This window comes from Rhipicephalus sanguineus, chromosome 5 (genome assembly GCF_013339695.2).
Source record: "Rhipicephalus sanguineus isolate Rsan-2018 chromosome 5, BIME_Rsan_1.4, whole genome shotgun sequence".
Taxonomy (NCBI): domain Eukaryota; kingdom Metazoa; phylum Arthropoda; class Arachnida; order Ixodida; family Ixodidae; genus Rhipicephalus; species Rhipicephalus sanguineus.
Genome location: NC_051180.1, coordinates 164,097,140 through 164,123,458, shown reverse-complemented (window position 1 = coordinate 164,123,458; position 26,319 = coordinate 164,097,140). Strand labels below are relative to the sequence as shown.

The 26,319-nt window shown below is 46.4% G+C and overlaps 1 protein-coding gene across 1 annotated transcript in view; it reads left to right on the top strand.

Annotated features, from left to right (window-relative positions):
* Positions 1-26,319, top strand: part of LOC119395053 (phospholipid-transporting ATPase ABCA3-like) — a 263,150-nt gene that overhangs the window by 196,557 nt on the left and 40,274 nt on the right. Inside the window, exons 8-11 of the mRNA XM_049416073.1 lie at positions 2,659-2,832; positions 4,123-4,275; positions 7,026-7,320; positions 16,944-17,104. Of these exons, the coding sequence (XP_049272030.1) occupies positions 2,659-2,832; positions 4,123-4,275; positions 7,026-7,320; positions 16,944-17,104 (783 nt within the window). The remainder of the gene's footprint in view (positions 1-2,658; positions 2,833-4,122; positions 4,276-7,025; positions 7,321-16,943; positions 17,105-26,319) is intronic.

The window sequence follows — 26,319 nt, the reverse complement described above, 5'->3', positions numbered from 1 at the left end:
GGTAACTGAAGCGGCGCTCGTACCTTGAATCTTGGTAGTGATTGCGCTGCGGCCTCGGTGGTGCGCCAGAAGCGTAGTTGTGCTCCTCGACGCCCGCTGCCGCAATGTAAACATGATGTTGAGCGGGAACCGACATAGGTGCAGCTTCACAAGGCGTCGCGCGAGCGTGTCGACTAAGTTCTTCACGTACGATCTCGCGTATTGTAGACGCAAGATCAAAAGGTGCGTAGTCGTCAACACTCGCTACTGTGGTCACATTCGGCAGTCGGCCAAATTTCGGAGCGATACGCCGCATCTTCAGTGCCTCAAATGTACGACAGTGCCGTATGACGTCGCCTACTGTAGCAATGCTGTCTTTGCCGATGAGGAATTGATAAACGTCCTCTGCGATTCCTTTTAACAGGTGGTCGACTTTGTCCTCTTCGGACATGCAAGGGTTGACGGTCTTGCACAGCTTCAATACTGCATCAATGTACATCGTGCATGTTTCGCCTGGTACCTGGGCTCTTTGCAGCAGCGTTTGTTCAGCTTGCTTCCTCTTTGCCACGGAGTCTCCAAAACACTCCTTTACTTCGGACACGAAGCGATCCCACGTCGTGAGGATGTCCTCATGGTTCTCATACCATTTTAGTGCCGTGTCCGTCAAGAAAAACACCACGTTAGTCAGCTGAGTTGCCGCGTCCCAGCGGTAGTAATTGCTCACCCGTTTGTAGTGTGTGAGCCACTCGTCCACGTCCTCGCCAGATTTGCCTCCGAAGGTACGAGGCTCTATCAGATGCTGACGCTGCCAAGGGCCAGCTGCGACCGAAGCAGGTAGCAAAGGTGCGGCTGCAGCTGCGTAGTTCCGGGTTCCGTCTTCACCGCGAGACATGTCGACCTCCAGTGGTAACGGGGGAAGTCCAGCAATGCGGCGGCTTCGGCGTAGATCAGGCGGTTGCAGAACCGTGTCGCTTGATTCGATACCCAGCACCTCCACCAGAAAACTGTTCTTCAGCACGGCACAATGTCTGGGCAACTGAGTCGTCCGTATGAAGCTCAAATGGGAGTATTGTGTCGAGGCAACTGCGCGGAGATCGAGCGTAGAGCAGGTAGAAAGGAGTGAAGTCTGTGGTTTTGTGCTTCGCTGTATTATAAGCATAGGTTATAAATGGCAAGACATCATCCCAGTTCTTGTGTTTCGATGATACGTACATAGCCAGCATATTAGTTAGGGTGCGGTTTGTACGTTCGACAAGCCCATTCGTCTGGAGATTATATGGCGATGAGTGGCGGAACTGCGAAGTGCAAAGGCGAAGCAATTCTTCCACAGTGTCGGCGACGAATTGGCGACCACGGTCACTAATAATTACACGAGGCGGTCCATGGCGAAGAACAACGGTGCGCAACAAGAAGGAAGCTACGGACGCGGCTGTAGAGGATGGCATCGCAGCGGTTTCCGCATATCGGGTGAAGTGATCGACACACACTATGACCCAGCGGTTGTTGTTCGAAGATTGCGGAAACGGTCCTAGCAGGTCGATACCAACTTGCTCGAAAGGCGTAGTGGGCGGCGCTACAGGATGAAGAAGTCCTTGTGGAGCGCTTGTGGGTCGCTTGTGACGCTGGCACTTGTCGCAGCTCGAGACGTAATTCTTCGTACTTGTTCGCATTTTAGGCCAGTAAAACCGCTCCTGCATTCGGTGTAAGGTGCGAATGAATCCAAGATGGCCTGACGTCGGATCATCATGCATGACACGGAGAACGTCGCGTCTCAGACTGTCGGGAACAACCAATAAATACCGCGCACCATGACCCGAGTAATTTATCTTGTATAACAGTCCATCTCGAAGGCAAAATCGACCACTGCCCTTAGGACTGCGAGCGTCGGCGAACAACGGGTCCAAACATAAATCATTGGGCTGTTCCCGCTGGAGCCCAGCGCGCAAGGCGTCCAGAAGGGTCTCGGAGGGTAACGAGCCAACACAGGGAATGATGGTCGGTTACAATCGTGAACGGACGCCCATACAGGTAACAACGAAACTTCTGAACAGAAAAAAACAGCTGCCAAGCATTCTTGCTCTGTCACAATATAATCAGCAGTGGCGGCCACCAAAGATAACGTGCATTTATTAAACAATGTTTCAGTTAATCACTACACATCCACCACTGCTGATCATATGATGATCGTTGCGAACTGCAGGAACCTTCTGTAAAGCCCGCGTACGCCTTGCCTTTAGTCATTCGGTACATCCACTGTTTCGTTTGGCTTTTGTAGAAATCCTACACGTTCCTCTCAATTTCTACTTGACTATGTGTCTACCTGCGATTTATCGTGACTGAATTGTGTGAACTTCGTATATGTTTATATTATGCTTTTCACCTTCTGGGCTATTGTTCGCTGCGTATTGTTCTATCTTATTGCTTCCTTCACATCAGCGGTTCGACCCCATTTTTCACCTCCACCAAATACATTGATCTGTACTTCTTGCACGCAATATAGGAGGAAGCTCAGAGATGGTTAATAGGAACTATTAGGAAGAGGAACTAATAGGGATAGTTTAATAGGAGCTAAGTGTCAGTGAAAACTTCGAAGATGGTGCGGATCACTAAATTTGGTTAAGAATGCCAAACCGGGTGCTCGCTTCGTGAGTTATAACACAGCATGGATATTCACCTCAGGTCGCCATTCTTGCTCGAGGCGTGGTGCAGTGCATGGGGTCGCCGACGTTCCTCAGAGAGGCATACGCGGTGCCCTACCGATGTCGCCTCATCCGGGAAAATACCGAGTGCCGCTCTGCGCTCATTGAAGCGCAGTTCCGGGAGTGCCTGCCGAACGCCAAGCTCATATCAAAGGTCCGTATCGTTCTGTGCACAATCGTTGGTACAAAGCGATACAGGTTGAGCATCGCTGGAAAGAATGAACAGTGGTTGCACCATAGCTAATACATTTCGCTATGATGTATAATCCCTCGTGTTGAGCCACAGCAACCGCATTCGCGAACTCCAGCATGTTACCCATAAGGTGCCTGGATATAATGCACATCATGCAAATTCAGAACGACTCGGTAACCGCGATCTCTGACCACACAAGATGCATTTGTATGATAACAAAAAGAATGAGTTAGTTTATTGCAGTTTTCAGCAGGTAGTACTTAGTGTTTTGTTATGTGTTGTGTGAAGCTTTCCATTACATAAAAGTCCACTACGGTGTGTGAACTATTGTTCCCGACAATAAGTATGCTAGCAACACACCGTATGTTCTACTCTTTTTGACTGGCGCATCAAAGCAATCATTTCCGAACGCGAAATTTATCGCGAAGCCTTTATCATAATATAAAATCTGGAAAGAGTTATCAGACATGATAGAGCAAAACAGTTACTATTAAAACAACTTACTAAAGCACTAGTACAAATGCAAAACGGTTCATTACGCAGAGATATGCAACGAAACGGGCTGAAGTTTTCACGAAGTGCTAATCGCAATGATAAGGCTGAATAAGATTTCCTCCGCTTGCTTGATGCGGAGGTCTGTTTGAGCATCAGGAGCTTGACCTTAATGCATCAATATGAGCACGTAAGATACAGGTTATTCTTTAGGGTGTGCATACTATTAGCTTTGTGCTATAGGCTTCAGTGTATATAACATCACTTGCTGCCGCGTGACGTACAAGTGTGTAATTGTTTCAGGTGTTGAAGACTATACGTGTTTTCTTGGATTTTCTCGTCCCATAAACCGCAAATACCTACATTCGCATTCTCATTCTTAGGTCAGTTCAGCAAAAAAATGTCCGTAATGTACCCCACGAACACAAATTCTTAAGATGCAGTAAGTTGGAGATAAATAAAGCTTTTGAGTTCTGATGCAATTTGGTAAGTCAACTATGATGTCGGGTGCCAGGTTCCGCATACAGAAGAAGAAGAGAACAGACGCGACCGTAACGGCAAGTTGTTGCTCCAGTTGAAACGATTTCTACTTGTGCAATGTTGAGCTCCATGCCACATCGAGCTAATCATAACGGAATAATGAAACAAAAATGTGGGTCCAGCATGTGTTTGTTTGAGATGTTATTACTTTTTTACCCTCTGGTATAAGTAGCCGAACTTGCACGTTATAGGGATTATATTGTGAAAATTGCTCTTCAGGCCGCCAACGAGCTCCTGTTTTCGCTAGGAACAAGAAAGTTGTACCACTTTGGCCACACTTTCCGCTCACTGAATGAGTCGGCACCGTCCCTGTACATCCGGGACATCGGGTTTCCGTACTTGAGCCTGGAGGACGTTCTGGTGAGTGTCCCGGTGGGGGGAACACAATTTATTTAAACCTGAAATGTGGACCTGCAGTGGTGTATTTAGATTGGCTACATTAAATTTCCGAGCAGAGACACTGCGAATGTAAAGCTCCATTTCACAACGGCGTTGCCCTAACTATATCTGCACTCTTACGATATTTTTGTTTGATTACCGTGGATATCAACGTACACCGTCGAAATAAAATTGGATGCTCTTTTGTGCTAGCTACTATGCGAATCTTTGGGATAGTTTACGTACGTCAAACAAGTATTTCTTGACCCGTCATGACATACAGTCCTGGTGTAGTATAAGACATCCTTCTTTTCGAATGCATCCTCCGCTTAAAGTATTTCCAATGATACTGGTGAATGATACGGGTGAATAAAATTCGAAAAAAATATAAAAGCAACGTGTCAAACAGAACCCGCACCAGAAAAAAAAATTTACACGAAGCAGAACTCTGATCTTTGCTGAACGAGAGCACTAACCGATATTCTCGTATAATGGCTCTGCCTGAACCGGACCCGAACCGAAAAGAAAGACGTCGGTAATCTGTCCGTATAACAATGGAACCTAATAGCGCTGTGTAGAAGGACATATGGTGACGCCATCTTCCGGTTGCGCGTCGTCGCTGTGATCACTGTCGATCAGTCTTGTTGTTCTTTGGGGGTTATAATTTTCAAATGTGTCATATTTTTACTCACGCATTTATGTTCCGAATCGCCGCTTCGAAAGCTCACACAATTTGGCCCGTTGAAGTAACGCACAAGTAGATAGACGTCTTACTTTGTCTGCAAACGGGTTCAGTGCAGCTTACAGAATATTTAAATAATAAGCATGCATAAGTGTGCTCTAGTTAAAATTACGAAATTTTCGACAGTAAACACTAAAGCTATATCGACAATTAGCAATATTGAATCTATATTATTATTTACGGAACGTATTCGTCCCCAGTACGGTGAGAAATGGAGGTTGGCGGTACATTTGAACTCCGAAATACTGTAGTGCGGCTTATAAGAATAGTTTAAGTTAACAGGAACAGCTCTATTTTGAGTTCCGCATTTACGAATAGATATGACGTAACTGTCCTTCATTTCACAATTAAAGCAGGTGGCCTAAAGTTATAATGGGAATGCTTTATATTCAAGTAAATACTTATTCATTCTGGTGGTTTGTGTAATATCCGCTTGTTCAGGCAATCCAACGCCAAACAAAGCGGCATGTATTTTTGGGGTCGTTGATTCGAACATTCGTTGTCACGCTAAATACATAAATCTAAACATTTCAAAAGACAAGAATATTTACTATATATTTATTGTAAGCATTTCTGCATTCGTTGAAAACGATGTGATATGTTACAGCTTTAGCACAACCAGCACTACACTTCACACTATAGATTCTTATATTATCTACTGCTCATTTTGTTATTAAATTCTGTGCAGTTGTGCGCCACATATAATACTGCCACGTAAGAAAATACGTATCATCAGGTTATGTAAGGCCTCTTGCTGCCGGACCTTGTCGACGAAATTTTTCATTTTATTTTATTTCATTTAAATAAATTGGCGCATCAACTAGTAGGTTTGTCCCGATGTAGAGTTTGTCTACGAAGACGGAAGGTGCTTTACCCTCATGCCATTTTTATGAACACTAGTTGTCCTAAAGAAAGAACACCATGTATATCTAGCTATACAGGTGCTCTTTAATTTCAAAACTTCTTTAGCAAGCATGTAAGTTTAAACGACTGATGTGAAGACAAACACATTATCTATCCAGATGGTCATTTTTCCCAGATAACTTAAGCAATGTTAAGTATTTTAACCATTGTTATATGCATATTTCGCGCAACGAAATGTGCACCATTAGAGTGACGTGAGATAGCTAAGTCGTCAAGGCGTTCTCCAGTAAGGAGGCTGATAATTACTGAGAATATTATTTTCGTTTAAGTACAAGACGTAGGTGCGTGAGAATAAGCAAACGAACGTGTCTCCAGTTACCGCACATTGAAAGGACGCTGCAAATAGCCCTATCTTCATGGAAATATAAAATTTGAGGGATTCCCCTCACTAATTTTCGCAAAGGTAATACATTTGTGTACGACGAACAATTAGGTCGAGTCACAGTTTAAGAAAAATTTTGGAGATTTGAAACTTTGTAAGTATTCTGTTGAACCAGCGGCCGCTTGACGGTCACTCTGAGAGGCGTTCTTTGTGCTGAGATATTAAGAAAGTGCTAAGGCGAATGCTTGATGTGGCCCATCGGTGAAAAAAATTCGGTATATTGCGTCGTCGAGCGCTGGCGGTGTGAACACGTCTTGTACCAAAAGTCTGAGGACGTTGAGCACAATTCAAACGATGTAAAAATGACTAACAGTTTAGGTGAAATTACACAAGTTTAGGTGAATTCAAAGCGAACTTATCAATTAACGCACATTAAAATGAGTTATTACTTAAACAACGTACATTAAAATGAACAAAAAGTCCATCAACGTTCATTGAGGTGAGAAAGAAGTGGATGAACAAGCATTGCAGTGAATCATTAGCGGTTCAGCAAACACCATGGTAAACCAAGAATGACACAACGTACATTAAAGTGAATAGTGTGAATCGAGTGAAGTGTGAATCAAGAATCATTACAGCGACGTAAGTGTGACTCAAAAGTCAATCAAGCGATATAAATGAGACTTAACGTATATAAAAGAATTAAGAGTGCTCCGCCTGTGATTTACTTAGCGTTGGCTAAATGTTGCGGCGCAGATTCGCGTGAGTTACATGTCCGGCGAGGCCATGGTGCCACCGACCGGAGGGCTTAACATCGCTCCCGGCGCCAAGGTGCACACGGCCCGAAGCGGCGGTGTGCTCTGGCGCGGCCTGCTGGCGCTGCAGCGTTACCGCCTGCTGCACCTCGGAAGGCACGTGGGGCTGTACACGCTGCTGCTCCTAATGGGTGCCTTGCTCTTCCTCGTGTTCTGTGACCGAGTGGCGGCCGTCAGGGTACCCTTCCCCCGCTCACTTCCCCGGACGCCACTGGATCCTGGTGCGCTGCGAGAAGGTATGCCATCTCGTATCCAGGCTAGTTCTGAAGAAAGCGGGAAGAGGGCAGGATGGATGTTGATACCATATCAATATGCGCAAAGACAGGATAAAATATATAGTAGGAAGCAATGCGACATAAAAGTGATACGGAAAAGTAATGCAAATACGTGATAATCTGTCGACAACTTTGTTTTTTTTAGCACGGCCCCGTGCACACTCTTGCGCTGTGGCAATGTGCACGAAGGCATCATGCTGCTCGTACTTTCACAGGCTATGTTGTCTACGTATACGTTTTCCTCAAATTAAAAGGTATGTGCTGACGGGCTTGAAGAGGCCGGACGGTGTAATAGGGGTCGTCTACGGAATGTTAGCGCACTCGGCGGAAATCTGAAGGTGCTTGCACGAAAAAGCCGTAGATATGAGAAAAAATATGGTTGATCCCTCCGTCATAGGAATCGGAATAACATGAAAGTAAAGCGTGCGCTTACAGAAGTAACTGAATGTTTACTGCACATTGATATAAGGGAGATTGCACAATGTATATTGATGTCTGGCAGCTATAGCACCGTTTAACGTGGATCTACCCACTTTTATGATTGGTGGTACATCTCCATCCCGACGACTAAGGTCCATGCTAAATGAATAAACACACCCTTGTGGTAGCTGCAGTAGTGAACGGTGAAAGCGTAATTTGAGAACGAGGTGTGACAGCCAGAAGAGCGTCGCATATTGGACGCAAAACTTGGTCGCCATCCCGCGGCACGTTAAAATGTGATTGAACACCACGTCCGGACTACAGGGAACGCAAAGCGCGTCGTGCCGCCCCTGTAGCCCGGCCGCGATTTTTCTCCGGGCGAGCGCGTGAGCGGGAAACGCGGTGTTACAGCCAGGTGAGGCAGGCGCGCGTCGCAGAGCTATTTTTGGTTTGGATTAGCGCGATGCAATGAGCGAGGCTGACGCTTTTACGACGCTTGCGCTAATGTCGGCCCCTCGCGGTGTGTTAAGGCATTGACAAAATTGAACTTCTATTGAAAACGCACCGAATGGGACGGACGTGTAACGCGTTGCAGGTGCTAATCGCGGAGGCCACAGCAACGACGAATCACTGTACTTTACCGCTCCCAGTGGACACCACCACCCCGCCGACCGGGAGGGTGGTAGATATAAAAGGCGCGTTTGTAAAGCCTCTAGAGCCTGTGACCGTGGCGCAGTAAAAAAAAAAAAAACCTGATCCCGTAGGCATCAATCGGTAAATCTTTTTTTATAGTTCTCTGCAGAATGTCCCAGAAGAACACCCCTTCCCAACAATCCAGAAAGACATGTTCGATGGGTTCAGGTTTACAACAGAGAAAACAGTGCGTTCCCCACGGTACAAACAGTCCCCTTTCATGCATCCACGTTTTAACTTCTAGAGTCCCTGTATGGAGCTTAAAGAAAAATGATTTTGAACTAGATGGGACAGCCATTTTTTTTACTCGGGCCAGTACATTTTCGCCACGTCCAGCAGGGTACAAACTCCTGTAAAGTGGTACCGGTAAAACAATGTCGAGAAGGTCTCTATACAACCTTTTTCGTTTTACTCCCGCTAGATATTCGCTGGAGAAACGTGCCAATAAAAAATTGCATGCACCAACTATATATATTTCCGCCAAATGATCAGGAAGTTTATTGAAGAGTGTAAAACTAAAGACCCAATTCCAGAGTGGCTCGAACATCTTGAGCCACTTATCCGTATAAAGGAATTCTAGTCACTATGTAACCATTCCGGTCTTTACCTCTGTATGTACTGTTTATGCACTGTAATATTATTGTATGAGGTGCAAAAGTAAGTAATAAAGAAAAAAAAAAAGACCGTGGCGCAGTGGATAGCGCGCCCGGCATCTGTTGTCGCGGACCGAGCAGGCGTTGGTTCGATGCCCGTTGACGGAACTTTTTTTTTTTGCTATATGATCGTGTATATTTTTTCGACGTCGTTTCCGTGACGGAAATACGTCACTGAAGTCTTGGTGGACCCCGGCATAAAACACTTTCGTGTTAAAATGATATCGATCGCGGGAAGGTCTAGTTGCACCTGGTAGCTCGGGGTCAGGTAATCTGAGAATAAACGTCACGCGTGAAGCCATCGGAAGAGCTGCACGTCGTAGTCATCCCTTGCTTGGCAGTAGTGAGAGTGGCAAAATAGTGATAGCAGCGAAGCCACAGCGCGTGGGTTACTGCCACCCAGGCCCGTAGCCAGGTTTTTTTTCGGGGGGGAGAAGGGGGCGGAGGCACTTGCTCAAAACCTTGACTTTTTGAGAAAACACTCATTTTTATTATTTATTTTTGGTAAAAACACCTACTTCACCAATATTTCGGTGTGGGGCGCGGGCCCCTAGCCCCCCCCCCCTCCTGGCTATGGGTCTGCTGCCACCCCAGTGACTCGGGCCAAACACAAAGACTGAAGAAATAGCGATACTAATGCCAGGCACAACTTTGCATTTCATTCAAACTGCACGGCGGTGGCATGACGTTGAATCTGAGGTTTCTGCTCAGGCTACGTGACTTCGACCTGTTGAGGTGCGAATACACTCGTAGATCAATTGCAAAGGCTTAGCGTCGAGTTGCATCGCTGCCGCAGTGTCTGTATAGTCTCGACACTCAGTTTTTCGAACTAAACTAATCTGCGAGGCGCAGTCGTCGAGACTGAGCCTGAACGAGGGGAACTTTCCTTTTAATTCAGGATCCACGACGAGGTGTTCTGCCGAAATACGAACCGAGCGAGAAAGGCAGTAATGTGATGGGTGATTGTGTAATCCCTCCTGCGGAGCAACGTGGTTTCCGAAAGGAAAGAAAAAGAATGCGAATATGTCCTCACACAGAGCAGTCGTAAAATGTGGCTGCCGGCGGCAGTTTAGCGTTGACCATTATTGCCAGCGGTAGCCACCCTATACACCCAAGGACAGTTTTCGCTTTTCGGTCTTAGCGGCCACATGGCTCGAACCACGGCTCTCTGCTCACCGGCCATCTCTAATTGAGGCGCCGCCGCGACGGCTTGCTTCCCTGAAACCCGCTCGCCACGCACTGTTTCAGGGAATGCAGTCACAGCTTTTCAGGTTGCTTCTTTCTACGGCCCCGTATGGTTGCCGGCGCCACGGAACTTCATTCGCTGCGAACAGACAGCTCGAAAACAGCCAGCCGCAGCCCGCTTCACTATCTAAGACTGACTGTCGGCCTCCAAACGAAGCGAGCTCTACTATTCTTCCAAGGAATATTAATTACATAACTTGCGGCACGCATGGCCCAGTGCTGTCAGGACAAGTTCCTTCCCTTGCTTTTGAGGAAAAAGACGAGGGCATCAGTGCTGTTATGCTCCTACTTTTGGCCGTGTGAGCCATACCGATTCCTCGCAGTGGAAAAATTGGTCGAAATTAACTTTCATTGATCAATCCGAACGTCAATGCACCAATTGTGCAGCCTCATATTGATAAATAATCGCTTTCACCCCGCAGCTGTAAAGGACCAACGGTGTGTGAGGTGAGGTTCTAGCTTAAAAATTTGACACGCATACTTGCGTTCTTTTTATTTCGCGATGACCGCCTTTTTCACGTTATTGTGACGCGCTTTATTACTCCGCGCAGGCCGCGCTTCGAATTACATGCTGCTTGGCGAATGACACCGACTGTTCGACAAACATCGCATGCCCGACGCGTATGTTTCAGTGCCTTCTATACTGTATGCGAGAATCAGTGATACCACTAGAATGTACCGTGACGGATGTATAAAAACTGACGCATTTCGCCGCCGATCAGATTATTTGACGACCTACCACTGTGTGAGCCGATATTCTTACACTTTGAGTGCCATTCTTTTTCTGGGCACATGTTCGCCCAATAAGTAGTTTAATCTTTACCGGTTGCGATTGTTTTCTTCACCGTCACAACCGCGTGACAATATAGCGTCGAGCTCAGAAACCATCCCGTCACCCAGATCATCAGAAATCAGCAGCCACTAAAGTTTGCGCCGTAAGCACTACACATTGCATTTCATGACCTCCTACTTGAATCCATGAATTTACAAAAGAAGAAGACGGAATAGAAATGTCGAGTTCCAGCTGTAGATCTGATAAAGTGCGCCGGTGCACCTTCTCTGGGTATAGTGGTGCGACGAAAGTGACAGTTATTTTTTGCAATTGACTAGAAAACGGGTGCATGGATCATTCAACCAACATTGAGACACTCCTTCTCTCGATGATAGAGAGCTGCGGGCCATCGCTCGGTAGCGCTGCAGCTTCGCCAAAGACAGAAGCTTGATATGCGACCAGTGATGATACGTGTTCGAATGATCAACATTATGTCGAGATCCGAATGCAATGGTGTCAACAACCAGCAGCTTTAAGAGCGGCCTTCTTTTGATATACCTGTAGAAGACTCGCAATTAAGACTCCTCGGTAAAAAATTTTCGCAGCTTCGCACTAGTGGTGCCAAGCCTGTTGGAGCAGTGGAGCTGGGTGGCCTTCCTTGTTTCGCTTTATTTTTCTTTCTTTCTCTCTGTTTCTTGCATGTATTTTTTTTGATCGGTTGCTTTCTAGTTCTTTCTTTCAAATTTTTTTCGTTCTCTCTTTGTCGATGTCTTCCTCTTTCTCGCTCGTTCCACCTTTATTTCTTTTTTTCCCTATCCTTTCTCTCTATCAATGCTTCTTTCTTTGTTTCTTTTTATTTCTCTTTCTATCTTGGTACCTGTTCTTCCTATTTTTCGTGTCTGTTTCTTTCTCTCTCTTTCTCTGTCTTTCTCTCTCTCTCTCTCGGCTTCTTTCTCTCTCTTTCTTTGTTTCTCTTTATTTCTCGCTTTCTTTATCTTTGTCTCGCTATCATTTTTTTGTCTCTTTTTCGTGTTTGTTTCTTTCTACCTATTTCTCTCTTTTTATGTCTTTCTGTGTCTTTCTATCTTTTTTATGTCTTTATCGTCTTAATTTCTATGTGTTGTTTCTTTCTGTCTATCCCTTTCTTCTCTCTCTCTATTTCTCTCTATTTTCTCTTTCTTTGTATCTCTTTTTTCTATTTCTTTCTCTCTCTTTCTTTCACGTGTTTCATGTGCTTCGCCGTGAGCAGAGTTCGAGGAGCAGAGTTTAACGCTCGCACCTGCTGTAGTCGGTAGTGGGGCTTGCCCCAATTCCTGTCGCGCATACCCACCTGTGGAGTTTTGCACGACGGAGCACAAGTTACCGATAGCTCAAACAGCTTAGCTGTTAAAACGACGATGCGGCGATGTACTGAGCCCATACGGCTGTCGCCTTCCTAGGAACACTGCTCGCGAGAGTTGAACAAATGACCGCGGTCCAACATGCGCACTTGAGACGATCTACAGAATTCGTTGGCAGGGCACCCAAAGAAATGTACATTGCTTAGAACCTACGCGGTGTCATGCACATCAGGTCCTGTACGCTGAGAGCTGTGGCTTTAGATGACTATTTGAGTGCAAAGAACTGACTGTATTTGTAATATAAATTCTGTGTGAAATTCATATTGCTCGCTTCTTGTATCCTTTGTGCGTAGACCTAATAAGAGGATTTCCGGAATGGAGATGACGAAGGCGTGTGTGAAGACTGATTTTACATTGGCGGCTTTTTCAGCTTCTGTTATGTCCGTGATACCAAGAGCAAAAGGCGTTGGCAGCCAGGAACGGAGTTGATTTACTCATCGTGCGAGGGACTGACGTGTAGCGCACTCCGAAGAGGTCTGCTCTTTCTTCGTGTATATATATATATATATATATATATATATATATATATATATATATATATATATATATATATATATATGACTGAATCATGCGAAGAGCAGACAGCTAGCGCTATCACGGGGCCTGCTTTTTGTTTTCACATTAAATATGTGGCCTACGCGGCAGCGTATGGTTAATGTACTAGTGCCAAACTCGCATAAGTTCACCAGTGAGCGTTAGGAGCTGTTTGGCGGGTCTGACAAAACAATTAACAAGATGTGTCCTGCCCCTGCATCTATGAGTTCCTTCGCGACGACTTGATTTCTACGAACAAAAGAACATTCCTGAAGTAGCCAGACCAGCGTGTTTCAGTAGATCAGTGTGTGTCATCATGTTTTTTTCTTTACTCTTGCTTGACGACACAGATCTTGCTTCAGCAAAAAAAAAAAGACTAAAGAAAGGCAGTGAAGAGATCGCCTTTGTCTATACCGGCTTCCTGTTATTATCATCATACAAATGAAACACAGAAAATAGCCCGGTTATTGGGTAACGGGGGAGATGAAGTGAATCTTAGCTACTGTATGTACCAAAGTGAATGAACGTAAAGTCAGCAACTTTCATCATGCCATGAGGGGCTGTATGAATTTACCAAACAGTTTCTCACGATCACTGTCACAAGTATTCGTTCATCTGCAACATAGCAAGAACACTGCTCTTTAGAAATCTTACATCTGAGGGTATTAACTTGTGTTGAAATAAATGTGGAGATAGGAGAGCCAGAAAGCAAGCAGATTACTCCCTCTAAAAAGACCTGCTGAGTTGTCACGGGATGATTTGCGAAAGTCATATCTCCTGGTACGCATAGCGTGGCGGACTTGAAGCTCAAAACTCTTTTGCTGACATTTTGTATTGCCACGACCGGTTCATGCTTTATTTTGATGTACTCGGGTTTGACCCGCAGGGACGGTAAGCAACACTCGACGCAGGCCACGCCGCAGCGTTTGAGAAGCTTCGCGATTGTAGTAGATCACTTTGTTCAGATTGCGCGCAGGACGCGAATCCAGAGCTTGCGCGACCACCAGGGGTGCTATTTTGTAAGCGTTCTGTCACAGAACGGAGGCGGAGCGTTCCATCAGCTGCACGGGATTGCTCGAGGCTCAATTCAAGTTCAAATTCAATATGCATTGTTTAACGGTCCAAGACGTGAGAGTAGCCTGGAAAAGCCGTAGAACGGCCGGAGACCTCGTTCCGTCGACCTCCTCTCCTCGTTCTATCAACAAAAGTGGATACAAAACGGTCTCCGGACGACTTGGATTGGATCGAAACGTATGCGCGTGGGCTGAGTAGAGGGAGAGCGGCTTCAAGCGCTTACTGGTATTCAGGCATCTCCCTTTTGCAACAGTTTGGGAAAATGGAGTCTCCGTTCTCGTTCATGCCATTTCGTGTCGCCTGCGTGGCTGCTGCAGTCACGCAGAAACGAAGTCCCGAAGTAGAAGATGCGCTTTAGGTGATTTCTGAAGAGGAGTTCCGGCGGCACTTTCTTCTGAATAACGTACGGTTCGAGTTACAGTGTAATAGTTCGAGTGCTGGCGCTGTTCAAATATTACTACAAGTGGACAAATACTAGAAGCATTGGTTGGAACAGCGTGGTAGCCAGCGCCTCTATCGACCGTCTCTCGAAACTGTGACACCACCTAGCGCCATGTCAAGATGCTAACACAAATAAATTGTTGAAGTAATCGCGTTCTTCAGTTTAAAGCTTTGAAAAACAATGTCAGACAATATTAATGTTCAGCTATAACAATTTCATATTTTTTCGTACGCTGAAAACATTCCCAAATTCCTTAGCTAGCAATTGGCTGCTTGCTCCATCTCGTTCTTCCGTTCGGTCCCGCCTCCGTTCTGTGAGAGAGCGCGTACAAAATAGCACCCCAGTGATAATACTGGAAAGTTCGATGCGTGATGTATAAAAGACGGCGCGTCCCAGCCATGATCAGTATTTTGGACGGCCGATGCTCTGTTCGCCGCTATCAGTGAACAGTGTGTATTGCTGTAGTTTGACTTTCAGTTTCCTGGCCACAAATCCGGCCAAATAAAGAGTTTCATCTTGGACACGCAGACTGCTGCCTTTGTCGACGTCATGACCCCTTGACTGTTTATGCTGTGGAATTTAAGGGGGGAGGGGGGGGAAATCGGAGATCTCTGTTCGTTCCGCGTTCGTTCTGGCGGTTTTACGTCACAAAAGTGGGCGGTCCGCAGCTCTCTTCCGCCGAGAGGAAGAGGACAGCCAATCGTCAAGCGGTGAGCGGCGAGCTTTCCGGAAGTAGACGCGCATCGTTTGTCCTCGGCAACGAAACCGTATATTTCAAAACGAAGTGTTTCTCGCCTTCTAATAAATACAGTTGTTATACGAAAAGATATTGTTTTTCTTTTCAAGCTCAAAGAGTTTCTGAAACAGCAATAGTTTTGAGCGCTGATGTTTATTGGTGTTAGTTTTTCTAACGTGCTCGCTATGTGAAGTCGCGCACGCGAAAAAAAAAAGAGAAAAGTAGCGGTTGGCTCAGTTTTTCAAGATGTCGTCCCACCGGAATGTCTGGCTTGGCTCCCGGGTGTCGAATCGTCAAAAGGAGCTTCTGCTGGCTTTTATAAAAGAGCACTCACAGATACCTACGCCGTCGTGCCCACTGGGGCCGTCGTTCACGAGTGAGGACCGGGACGACACGTCGCAGTAGCTGGTAGCGCTTTTGAACTAAGAAGTCCCTGCGTGTAAGACCACAGCCCAGTGGCAGGCCCGTTCATTTTGTTCGCACTGTTTGTTTCGAGAACAGAAAGCGACGCCGCACTCGCTCATGTCTTCAAACGCATCTCGCACCTCCAACCGCAAGAAAAGCACACGTCGCAAGCGCCATTTTCTCAAAATCAGCTGTTGCGGCAGCCGCAACCACCGCATCATGCCGTGCGAAGCCGTTTGTTCGCTCGAGAGAACGCGTGCGAACGGTCTCGCGCTCCGTTCGTTTGTAGCAGACGAGGTGCTCGTTATGACGCGGTATGACGTCTCCAAAAAATAAAAGATCAAGCAAAAAGAAAAATGGCTACGCCCCTCAGAGACGTGGTTTTTTCCGGCTTCGGCCAATCGCGTACGCCGCCAGAATGGGTACAGAACGAACGGCACAGAACAGAGATCTCCGATCACCCCACTCGTTATGCCGCGATATGACGTCACCAAAAAAGAAAAGATCAAGCAAAAAAAAGAAATGGCCACACCCCCCCGCCTTCAGTGGCATCTCCCGCCAAAAAGAAAAGATCAAGCAAAAAAAAAAAGAAATGGCCACACCCCCCGGCCTTGAGTGGCATCTCCCGCTTCAGCCAATCAGCGCGCTTGTTCTTCCCCAGGAGAACGAACAAGCGGAACGAACAGATCTCCGATCGCCCCCCAGAAATGCCATGGTGCCCTTTGCAGGTGCGGGATGCTTACGCATAAAAATAGACGTCTTTACGCACAAAGCGTTTTGCACTCTTGCAGAGCGAAGTGCAGAAAAGCGGCTTTGTACATTGAGTCCGCATGTAGTACATTGGTCCACATTGAGACACATGTCCACGTGTCTCAAACATCATGTGCGCGCAGGAGGTTGTTGCTTGTGAAAGATAACCATAAAAAGAAAATTGGAATGCATGTGTCTCAAACATCATGTGCGCGCAGGAGGTTGTTGCTTGTGAAAGATAACCATAAAAAGAAAATTGGAATGCCATGTTTCCTGCTTTTGATTGTTTCCAATGCACCATGTTCGTGTATTTTTAGCTGCAGTTATCTTATGCCGAGTGAAACAATTATGAAAAGAGCGCTGTTTGCGGATTCGAGAATTCAGCTTTAAAGTGCTAGAATTCAAAAACACCCACAACGTACCTTATAGCATGGATCTTTTTGCTTCGAATGTGTACCAGGATATGTGCACAGCGTGACCGAGACGACAGACCTCGCACAGGCAGTCGTCGGACTTGGGGCACAGCTCGGGGTCAAGATCTCACCCGCAACCGTCGGTGCTGGTGACGCACTTGCCATGACAAATTCCACGCACAGCTTTGCCTACGAGCTGGGAACTCAGGCAAGTGCTATCGATTTACCGCTAAAATACTGGTTGGCTCCAGAGAATATATTTGGTGTAACACCATTTGGATGATAAACGGTGTAATACAAGTGCGGTTACATTAGCAGTGAGCATTCCACGCCAAACGTACCATCCATTTTAGTGACCACCTCAAATGCATTTGGCAAAAATCGTGCTGATTTAGTGCATTGAAAACAGTGAATTGGAAGAATATTAATGAGAGAAAAAATTTTCGTCTCGTGGAAGCCTTCGCAGTTTCGCGTAATGTCGTTGGAGCGATGTTGTATCAGAAAATTTGTTCTGGGAGTATCGTTTTTTGTTTCGATACGAAATTTCGTTTAGTTATTAAGCAAATGCGTTTTTGTAAGGCGTTTGAACCGCAATAATATTACTGCAATTCTTCTTCCATGTACGTCTCCAGAAATCCTACCAATATCTTCTATATATTTCCATTTTTGTTATCTTAAAATAGTGCGCTATCTATGAATATGAACATAATCAATACTAACTCTACCGAAAGCACATTTTGCGTTAAAATATTTTCAGACCACTGCAGCTTCTAAATCTCACAAGAAATCACCACTTTGAGAAATATTCATTTCGGTCCATACTGAGACACAATTCTCATCACGCCGTGCTGCCATTAAAAATCAGCTTTATATCTCAATTGAAAGCAAGTAATGAGTTCTTTTTGTATCATAAGTGTTGTCATTTAAGTTTTTTTGGGGGAAGAAAATAATCTTTAAAATTTCTCATGACGGCAATGGGGAACTTCATTGAGGAAGCTGCCGTATGAACAAATGGGAGGATAGCCGCCGATGGGGAACTTCAAAATTATTTTCTTTCTTAAACATGAAATTTTTTGATAAAACTAGCCATACAAAAACTCTTTTCTGCTTTCAATTGAGATATAAAGGTAATTTTTAATGACAGCACCCCGTGGTGCGAATTGCGTCTCAATGTGAACCAAAGTAAAGATTTTCTCAAAGTCGTGGTTTCTTGTAAGATTTACAGGCCTCAGTGGTCTGAAACATGTTTAACGCAAATAATTTCGGTAGAGTAAGTATTGATTATTATCATATTCATAGATAGTGCACTATTTTAAAATGAAAAAAAGTGTAAGTAAGGAAGATATTGGCAGGACTTCTCGAGACGTATATGAAAGAAAATTGCAGTAATATTATTGCGGTTCGAACACGTACACGAATGCTTTTGCTCAATATGTAAATAAAATTTGGTAGTGAAACGAGAAACGATACACGCAGAATAAATTCTCTGACCAACATCACTGAGACGACATCAAGCGAAATTCAGAAGGCTCCCACGGGACCTAATTTTTTTTCTTCGAAACATTTTCGAAAATTACTATGTTCAATGCACTAAAACAGCACGATATTTTTCGAATACATATCAGATAGTCGCGAAAATGACTGGGGCGCTTGGCGTGAAATTACCCCAATGTGTGGACTGCGCGCCCTTTTTTGTAGGGACCACCTAATTGTGCTTTATAGATGAGAAAGTTGTGTCGTGCGATCTGTGGTGTCACGTCAACACAGCAGCTTGCGCTGTGTTTCCTGTCGCTGCCGCAGAATGGAGCCAGTTCTCCGCTGTGTAAGATTTCTGTAGCCAATCCGGCGTGGTCACGTAAGTAATGTGACCCGTGTCACGCCGGCCAATCACCCTTTTTCCCCTTCCTTAAATATCATGAAATAAACGTTGAGAGGCCACTCTCCAGTCTCGCCCGAACGCTCCGTGTCCGCCTCGTTACTCCGCCAGCCTCCCGTCCCTTGGCCTCTCCGTCGGTCGTCCGCGGGCTACGCCGCGCTCCTGCCTATCCAACACACGGCGTCGATACAAGAAAAGCCATCCATATTCGTATTACGGCTGCCTTATCATGACGGGCCATGCAGTGGCGTAGACAGAGAAGTGGTTTGGGAATTCCCCAAGAGCTTTAAATTTTGTATGTGAAGCGAGAATTCATGGTACTTCCATGCGGCCCTCGTTCCGCTCCCGCAGCGTTTCAGCGGATGATGGACAATGTGCTCACCGGACTGAAGTTGCAAGTGGCAGTCCTGTCTCCTTCCTCTTGACGATGTTGTGCTTTTTTTTTCTGCTACCTTCGAGCAGCATGTCGAACGGCTGAGATCTGTGCTGAAAGCTATTGGTTCGGCAGGTCTGACGCTAAATACAGAGAAATGTCATTGCGGCTTCCAGGAGCTCCTTTTTACTGGTCATGTCGTCAGTGCTGAAGGCATTCGCCCAGACCCTCAGATGACAGCGGCAGTAGTAGAAAAAGATGGTTGATCCCTCCGTCATAGGAATCGGAATAACACGAAAGTAATGCGTGCCCTCGCAGAAGTAACTGGATGTTTACTGCACATTGATATCAGAGAGTTTGCACAATGCATATTGATGTGTGGCAGCTATAGCACCGTTGAACATGGATGCACCCGCTTTGATGATTGGTGGTATATTTCCATCCCGACGGCTAACGTCCATGGTAAATGATTAAACAAATCCTTGTGGTAGCCGAAGTTAACGGTGAAAGCGTAATCAGAGAACGAGTTGTGATAGCCAGAAGAGCGTCGCATATTGGACGCAGAACTTGGTCGCCTTCCCGCGGCATGTTAAAATGTGATTTCTAAAAAGTACAGAGATATTCTCGGTTGTCGTTCCTTAAGTGTTACGATCGATATCTTGGAAGCGTGCCACGCTGACCCGTCATCAGGTCATAGGAGGGAACAGAACGTTGGCACGTATTGGCATGAAATATTACTGGCTAGTGTTGCTGAATTCTGTGCAACACTGCTTAAGAACTTGACTGGATTGCCAAAGACGCAAAGCACCACCACGGAAGCCACCAGGTCTCCTCCAGCCTATAGAGCCCCCAGAAGCCCCCTTCGCACAAGTGGGAGTGGAATTACTCGGCCCATTTCCCACGTCGCTGTCAAGGGAGCGATGGATCATCATTGCAACGGACTATTTAACTCGATATGCCCAGACAGAGTCTTTTGTTCAGGGAACGGCCGTTGTAGTAGCCGAAGTTTTTGGTAACAACATCGTACTTCGGCATGGCGCTACTACAGTGCTCGTCACGGACTGACGAACAGTATTTACCGCTGATTTGAAAAATTACATTTTGACATTAACGCACACCTCTCATAGAAATACAACGGCGTATCATTGCCAAGCAAATGGACTGACTGAACGGCTCAATAGACCATTGACTGACATGTTGTCGATTTACGTGGACGTAGAGCATCGAACATGGGACAAAATATTACTAAGCGAAACGCCCGCATACAATACCGCTGTGTAGGAGACGACATGAAGTACACCTTTTCAGCTTGTTTTTGGCAGAACTGTTACCACGCTCCTGGATGCAATGCTACCTTTAGATGAAGAGTCCGACAACGACCATAATACCAGCGGCTTCACGCAAAGTGCTGAAGAAGCAAGACAGCTGGCTCTACATTGCATTGAGCAACAACAAAAGGACGATGCCAATTGATATAATTTGCGACGAAGAAACGTGTAATACGCTCCAGGAACCAAAGCACGGGTATGAACACCCGTGCGCGTAAGTGTACTCTCCGAAAAGCTACTTACATGCTATTTTGGCCTGTACACGATACTTCGCCAGCTTTGTCCTTCTTCCGCCAGCATTTGCTGTAAGTGCCGGCCTGGAACCAAAAAAACGTCGGGATGATGCACTCTTGGAAGGGGATAACGACGCAAGGTGCATTCAAACTACGCGCGTCAGCCGTTTGTTACACCGTCCACATCGTCTACGGCGTACGTGCGACATAGAGGAAGTGAATTGCCGGTAGAGCTCGCCAGGGTCACTGCTGACAACTCGGGCACGGGCGAATTGCACGGAGGAAGGGAAAAGGACGAGGTGCCGAACTCTGGTGAAAAAGAGACTGAGTTTTTACAGTGTTGGACATAGACATTTTCTATGACTTGTTGATTTATTAGGGCTCAAGTTATCCGAGCTTAAGATGCTCAATTAAAATGAGGTTCTTGAGCTGTGCGTGACAGTACACACAATCACATACCAGCACATGGACGAGCATACGAACAAGGAGACTGCCCCCCCCTTCAAAAAAAAAAAAAAAATCACAGCATATCCACGGGGTGAATGATGATGAGTGGGGCGAAGCTACGGAGGGAATCATCTGTAAACCGTGAAACTCTTCCGTGAAATGCGCCCAGTACATAATATAAAGAGTGTGAAACATCGTGTATATATTAAACATCAAACTTTTATTGTACTGTTGGTTTACGTGGTCCCTTCATTATCACTTGTGATCGGTGAAATGCAAGGAAGAAGTCCGCTCCCGAGCGAAAGAGCGCCAAGAGCGACCCGCTCGCCCTGTGCGAATTAAAGGCAAGGCTAGAGGGAAGACAGGACGCGCGTTCCACGACGCGAGGTCGGTAGCATGCCCAACGAAAGCCAACGGAACGCGATCGTGCAAGTGCTCCGGCCAAGCGAGTGACATGTCCATATAGCCAATGGGGACGAAAATTTGGACACGATGGTAGCGCCGTCTGGATTCTAACGGTAGTTGCAAAAACAATTAAAAATGTTATCTTGCTCTCAACAGAAAAAGCTTTTATCATTTTTCACATGCAATTTAGTTTTAAGAACTACGAATATTGTTTGTAGATTTTATAGCTGTGTATAAAATGAAATATGTTTGAAACGCACAAGGGCGCTTTGATATGGCGGCTGGCGTTCCGCATAGCAGACGATGCCGTCGTCGTCTGCTTCTGCGTCGCCGCTGTCCCCCGCTTGCTCCGGCAGCCTCCTCTCCACCCTACCTGAATTTTTCTCGTTTCCATAATGTACACTGTAGTCAATTACTCATTAGGTACTCACAAGTATCTTACATACTTTAGTAGGGCAGTACTGCCGCATACAGGCCGAGCGAAATGAGAACGCTGATCACACAAACTTGCTGCAATAAATTATTTTATTGCGACTGCATCGATGGTTACACAAAATGAAGGACACGTAAGTAGCGTTTTAGCATGTATACCAGCGAATAACATGCATGCATAAGCGTTTATATGCAAAGAAAATACGTACTACGCATAGCCCCACCACAGATGTCCGGAGCACAGAAGCTGTCCAGCGTTGGATGATAAATAGATCCAACTGCACGAAGCCTTCGCTGGTATAAGAAAGGTATACCGCTAAAGTCCCTGCACTTCTGCTGCTCAAGATGTCGCACCACTTCGTTCACAGTATTCAGCAAACTGTCTGTAACTGATATGAACATACCCGCGTCCCTTTCACGGCCACCAGTGCGGCGTGACTTCTGTTTTCTGGTTTGCGCTGCCACAAAAGTGCGTCACTTTGAAATCTTTTTAGCCTTCGCGCTATACACGCTTCTGACAGCATAAAATTAAATGTGAAACGGTTTTTTGTCCATATTGACCTGAAGTCTTACAAATAAAATCGGCGAAAAAAAGGCTTAGACGGCGTTTCGATTACCGCTGCCGGCGGTGCGCTGTCGTCGTTTCGATGGGGGCGACACCTGAAGGCCCGGACGCGAAGCTCGCATCATGCCACCGGCTTGCTCCGGCTTCGCATCGCCTCATGGTTCCATTTAGCGTCCCAAAACCAAACATATTGCTCAAGGTGTGCCTTGCGTTTTTCGTAGAAATAATTTCTTTATCATGTACATTAAGACGAAAAGTTGAAAGCTCACTAGAGTGTATCGCCCGCAAAGTATGTCTTTTAGTGTGATTTAACTCTCGTACGGCAGGGTCCTCGCACCGTTGCCGGTCCACCTCGCCCGTTGACGATCGGGCGAGGTTGACGATCGGGCGAGGCGATCGGGCGAGGTGGTTGACGATCTGGCGTTCTTTCGTTCTGCTTTTACAAAACATCTGGCGTCTTTCGTTGGTTTATTTCATCAATCAACGGCGTTTTGAACAAAATTTTTATTGTTTAATCACGCACAGGAGAAATCTCACCAAGCACTACCTTGGAGGTAAACAATGGCTGCTAATGGCAATGAGAGACAGAAGAAGTCGGCTTTTAGCTAACACTTACACTTCTACTTCTACTAACGTTTCCTACTGGAACATGCCAATGGCTGCTAATGGGGAATGAGAGACAGAAGAATTCGGCTTTTAGTTAACGCGCACGCTGCGAATTTTTTATTGTTCAACAACGCACAGGAGAAATCTCCCACCGGCACCACCTTGGAGGTCAAAGCGTAAGACTTGTTACTCACTACTACGACCACGACGACTACGAAGGACGAACGGGTGCCGCCTTAAAGGGCCCCTCACCAGGTCACATAGCAAATTTTAGTCAGACGCTGGAAGTTGTTGTGTGCCGAATGAAGAGCAGTATGCCGCAAGAATTTTTCAAATCGGTTCATTACGAGCTGAGAAAAACAATAATTTGTAGCGGCGCGAAACCATGATGCGAGGAGGCGAGTTCCAAATCCTTGCCACTCGCCCCGTGTAGCCTTAACAAGCCAAATCCCTTCCCTGCCCTCTTCACTTGACACATACGCATGAACACGTCACGCGCGTGCATGGTCACGTGCGCATGACATGCGCGAGTCAGCTCGAGCACGCGAGCGGCGTTGCACGGCCGCTACCTTTTTTTTATGTAGCGGCCGTGGGCGTTTTGTCGGCGTTCTCTGTGGTGTACTGCCTGTTTCTGCGGGACGGGCATGAAAGTTGAGACATTTGTACGGGCACGAGAGTGGCGGTATCATGAGCCAGTGCCGCATTAACGTTTACTTGGACGCGGTGGAATAAATGAGCATAATGAGTGCTCGAACGCGCCAGAACATTACTTTCGTTTCCAGCGCTGGCGTCTGCTCGATGCGCTAACCGCGGGGACACGAATGCATGGGAAAGGGAGGCACATTAGCCCCGCATCTCGCTGCAATTCACGAAAAAAAATGAAAAAGACGCACAGATTCTCTTTGTGTGTCTCATTGTTTCTCTCAAGTTTTATTAATCTATTGAAGCAACAAATTACACAAACTACACATGTCGTGTCAAATAATTATCACAGTGTCACGTGCTACTCTTGGCGACGTCAGAGCACAGTCGTCTACGTAGAGGAGCGACGTCACAGGACTACCATCTACGTAGGGCCATTTTCTCATGTACGTCATTCCCTCATTCTCTAAAGCGCGCGCCCGCGAGAGGAAGGGCAAGCAGCGTTCACCTTGAAATTTGACCCATTTCCGCGGCGCGTAGCGTTGCAAATTTTGGCAGACGTGATCGTGAACGCCGAGTGTATGCATTGCGCTCGTTAGCTCAAAATTGTCAAACCTGGTGAGGGGCCCTTTAAGGAGCTTCGCCCGTAATTCTGGCTACGCCGTTGGCAGATTGTACGCCTTTCAATCAAGCACACATGCTTTCACGTGCTGGGCCGCTATTCTGTTTGCAACTGACAATAAGCCGACTCAAAGCTACTGTCTCATGTCGTCCAAACCTGTATATTATGAATATTCCGAAAGAAATTTGCCGAATTTTACGATACTGCCTAATGCGAATTCGGAGCGCAGCTGTTTAGGTGTTTTAATTTTGCGATAAGTGGAGGTGCCACTGCCTCGCTAACTGGGATAAAGCGGAAGGCAGCGCGTGGGCACGTTCCACAACAGCCGCCGCAGACAGGCCTCCGTTCACGCAGCGCTTTATGTACATATATAGTATCGGTAGACGCCCTCGCCGCATACCTTATTTATGACGTCATCGGCGACCGCACGACTGCGCGCACTCCTGTGGCTCCACGGCCCCGGAACCTGTCGTCTCGACACTTTCGTTCCCTCCTCCTCGCGCTCTCCTCGATATCGCTGCCTTTCATGCTCAGCTGCACTCTGCATTCGCTCTCTTTCGTCCTCGTTCGCTCTCCAGGCTACGACGACGCCGACGCCGCTCAACACAGGAACGGGCGCCTAAAGCTGCGCTCTAAAACTTGTTTATTATGGTGGAATTTGTGCTCTAAATACTAGATGCAAAATATTAGAGTCCGCTAGAGCGTTCCGCACAAAAAGTGTTACTTCAACAAACGCACGTCTTCTTCTTCTCCCAAGCATCGCAGGTCAACCCACTTTCTCGTGCCCGTGCTCGAGAGGCATGCGTTGCGTTGTCAGAAGAAGCGCGAGCAGGCATGAGGCATTGCAGCCGCTAACACAGCGGCTCGCTGCGCTCCGCATTCGCTCTATTTCGTCCTCGTTCGCTCTATCGGTTACGCCGACGACGAAGGCGATGCCGCTCAACGAACGAACGGGCGCCTAAGAGCTGCGCTCTAAAAGTGCATCACTTGTGGCAGTAGTGCAGGGAAACCGATAAATGTTGATGATTGGGCGAGTTGGTTTGTCGTACTTGAACTGCCATAACGCATCACGGAAAATGAAGGAACTGCCGAGCCAGCCAAACGCAAGCACAGAGTACGCTGTCCTTTTTTTGCTTGAGCTGAGCCGTTTTTTTTTTCATTTTCCGCGATGCGCTATACCAGTTGATGCTGCGCAGCCGTTTGTGAGAGACAAAGTTCCTACGCTGCAACCGCCACAGGAGGGCGTGCAAAATTCCATGAAGCACCGCTACGCCACACCTAGAAGACAATTTCATGAAGCACGAATGCGGGTTTTCGCCAGTTCTCAAGCAATCTGAGAGTTGAGACCTATTCTGCCTACATAAGGCATTCTATATCACAGAAGTAGCTAATAAAACCTGAGGGCGTCATGAGCAACAGCACGGGTGCTTCTTCTTCGTATTGCACTTTTTTCTTTTATATTTCTGAATTTCCAGGCTTCGTCTCACCACCATATAAGGAGTAGACGCACTATAGATGAACACCTTTGCAGACAAAATATCCACAGTAATCAGCCAAAATACAGTGATACATTCTATGGTGGTTGCAAGAAGATGCAATCGTGAAAATGGAATCTCAGTTTGAATTTGTCCGGGTGAGGTAAAATTATGATGATAATAACGGGGTATGCTGAAGACCTTTCCCGATTGCTCGATGCCAGACTGTCCAGCACTCACAATATCAATAGGGGATATCCAAAATGTACAGCGCCATCTGTCGATAAGCCGGTAAGCTCGATTCGTCATGTTTTGTTGAGTGCGAAAACGAAACCAGTCGCATATTACAGCAGGTGCTAGCTGCTGGCTTGTTATGTTCGTTCAGCGATGAGTTCCCAATGCTTCGTGCGCTGTTCAGG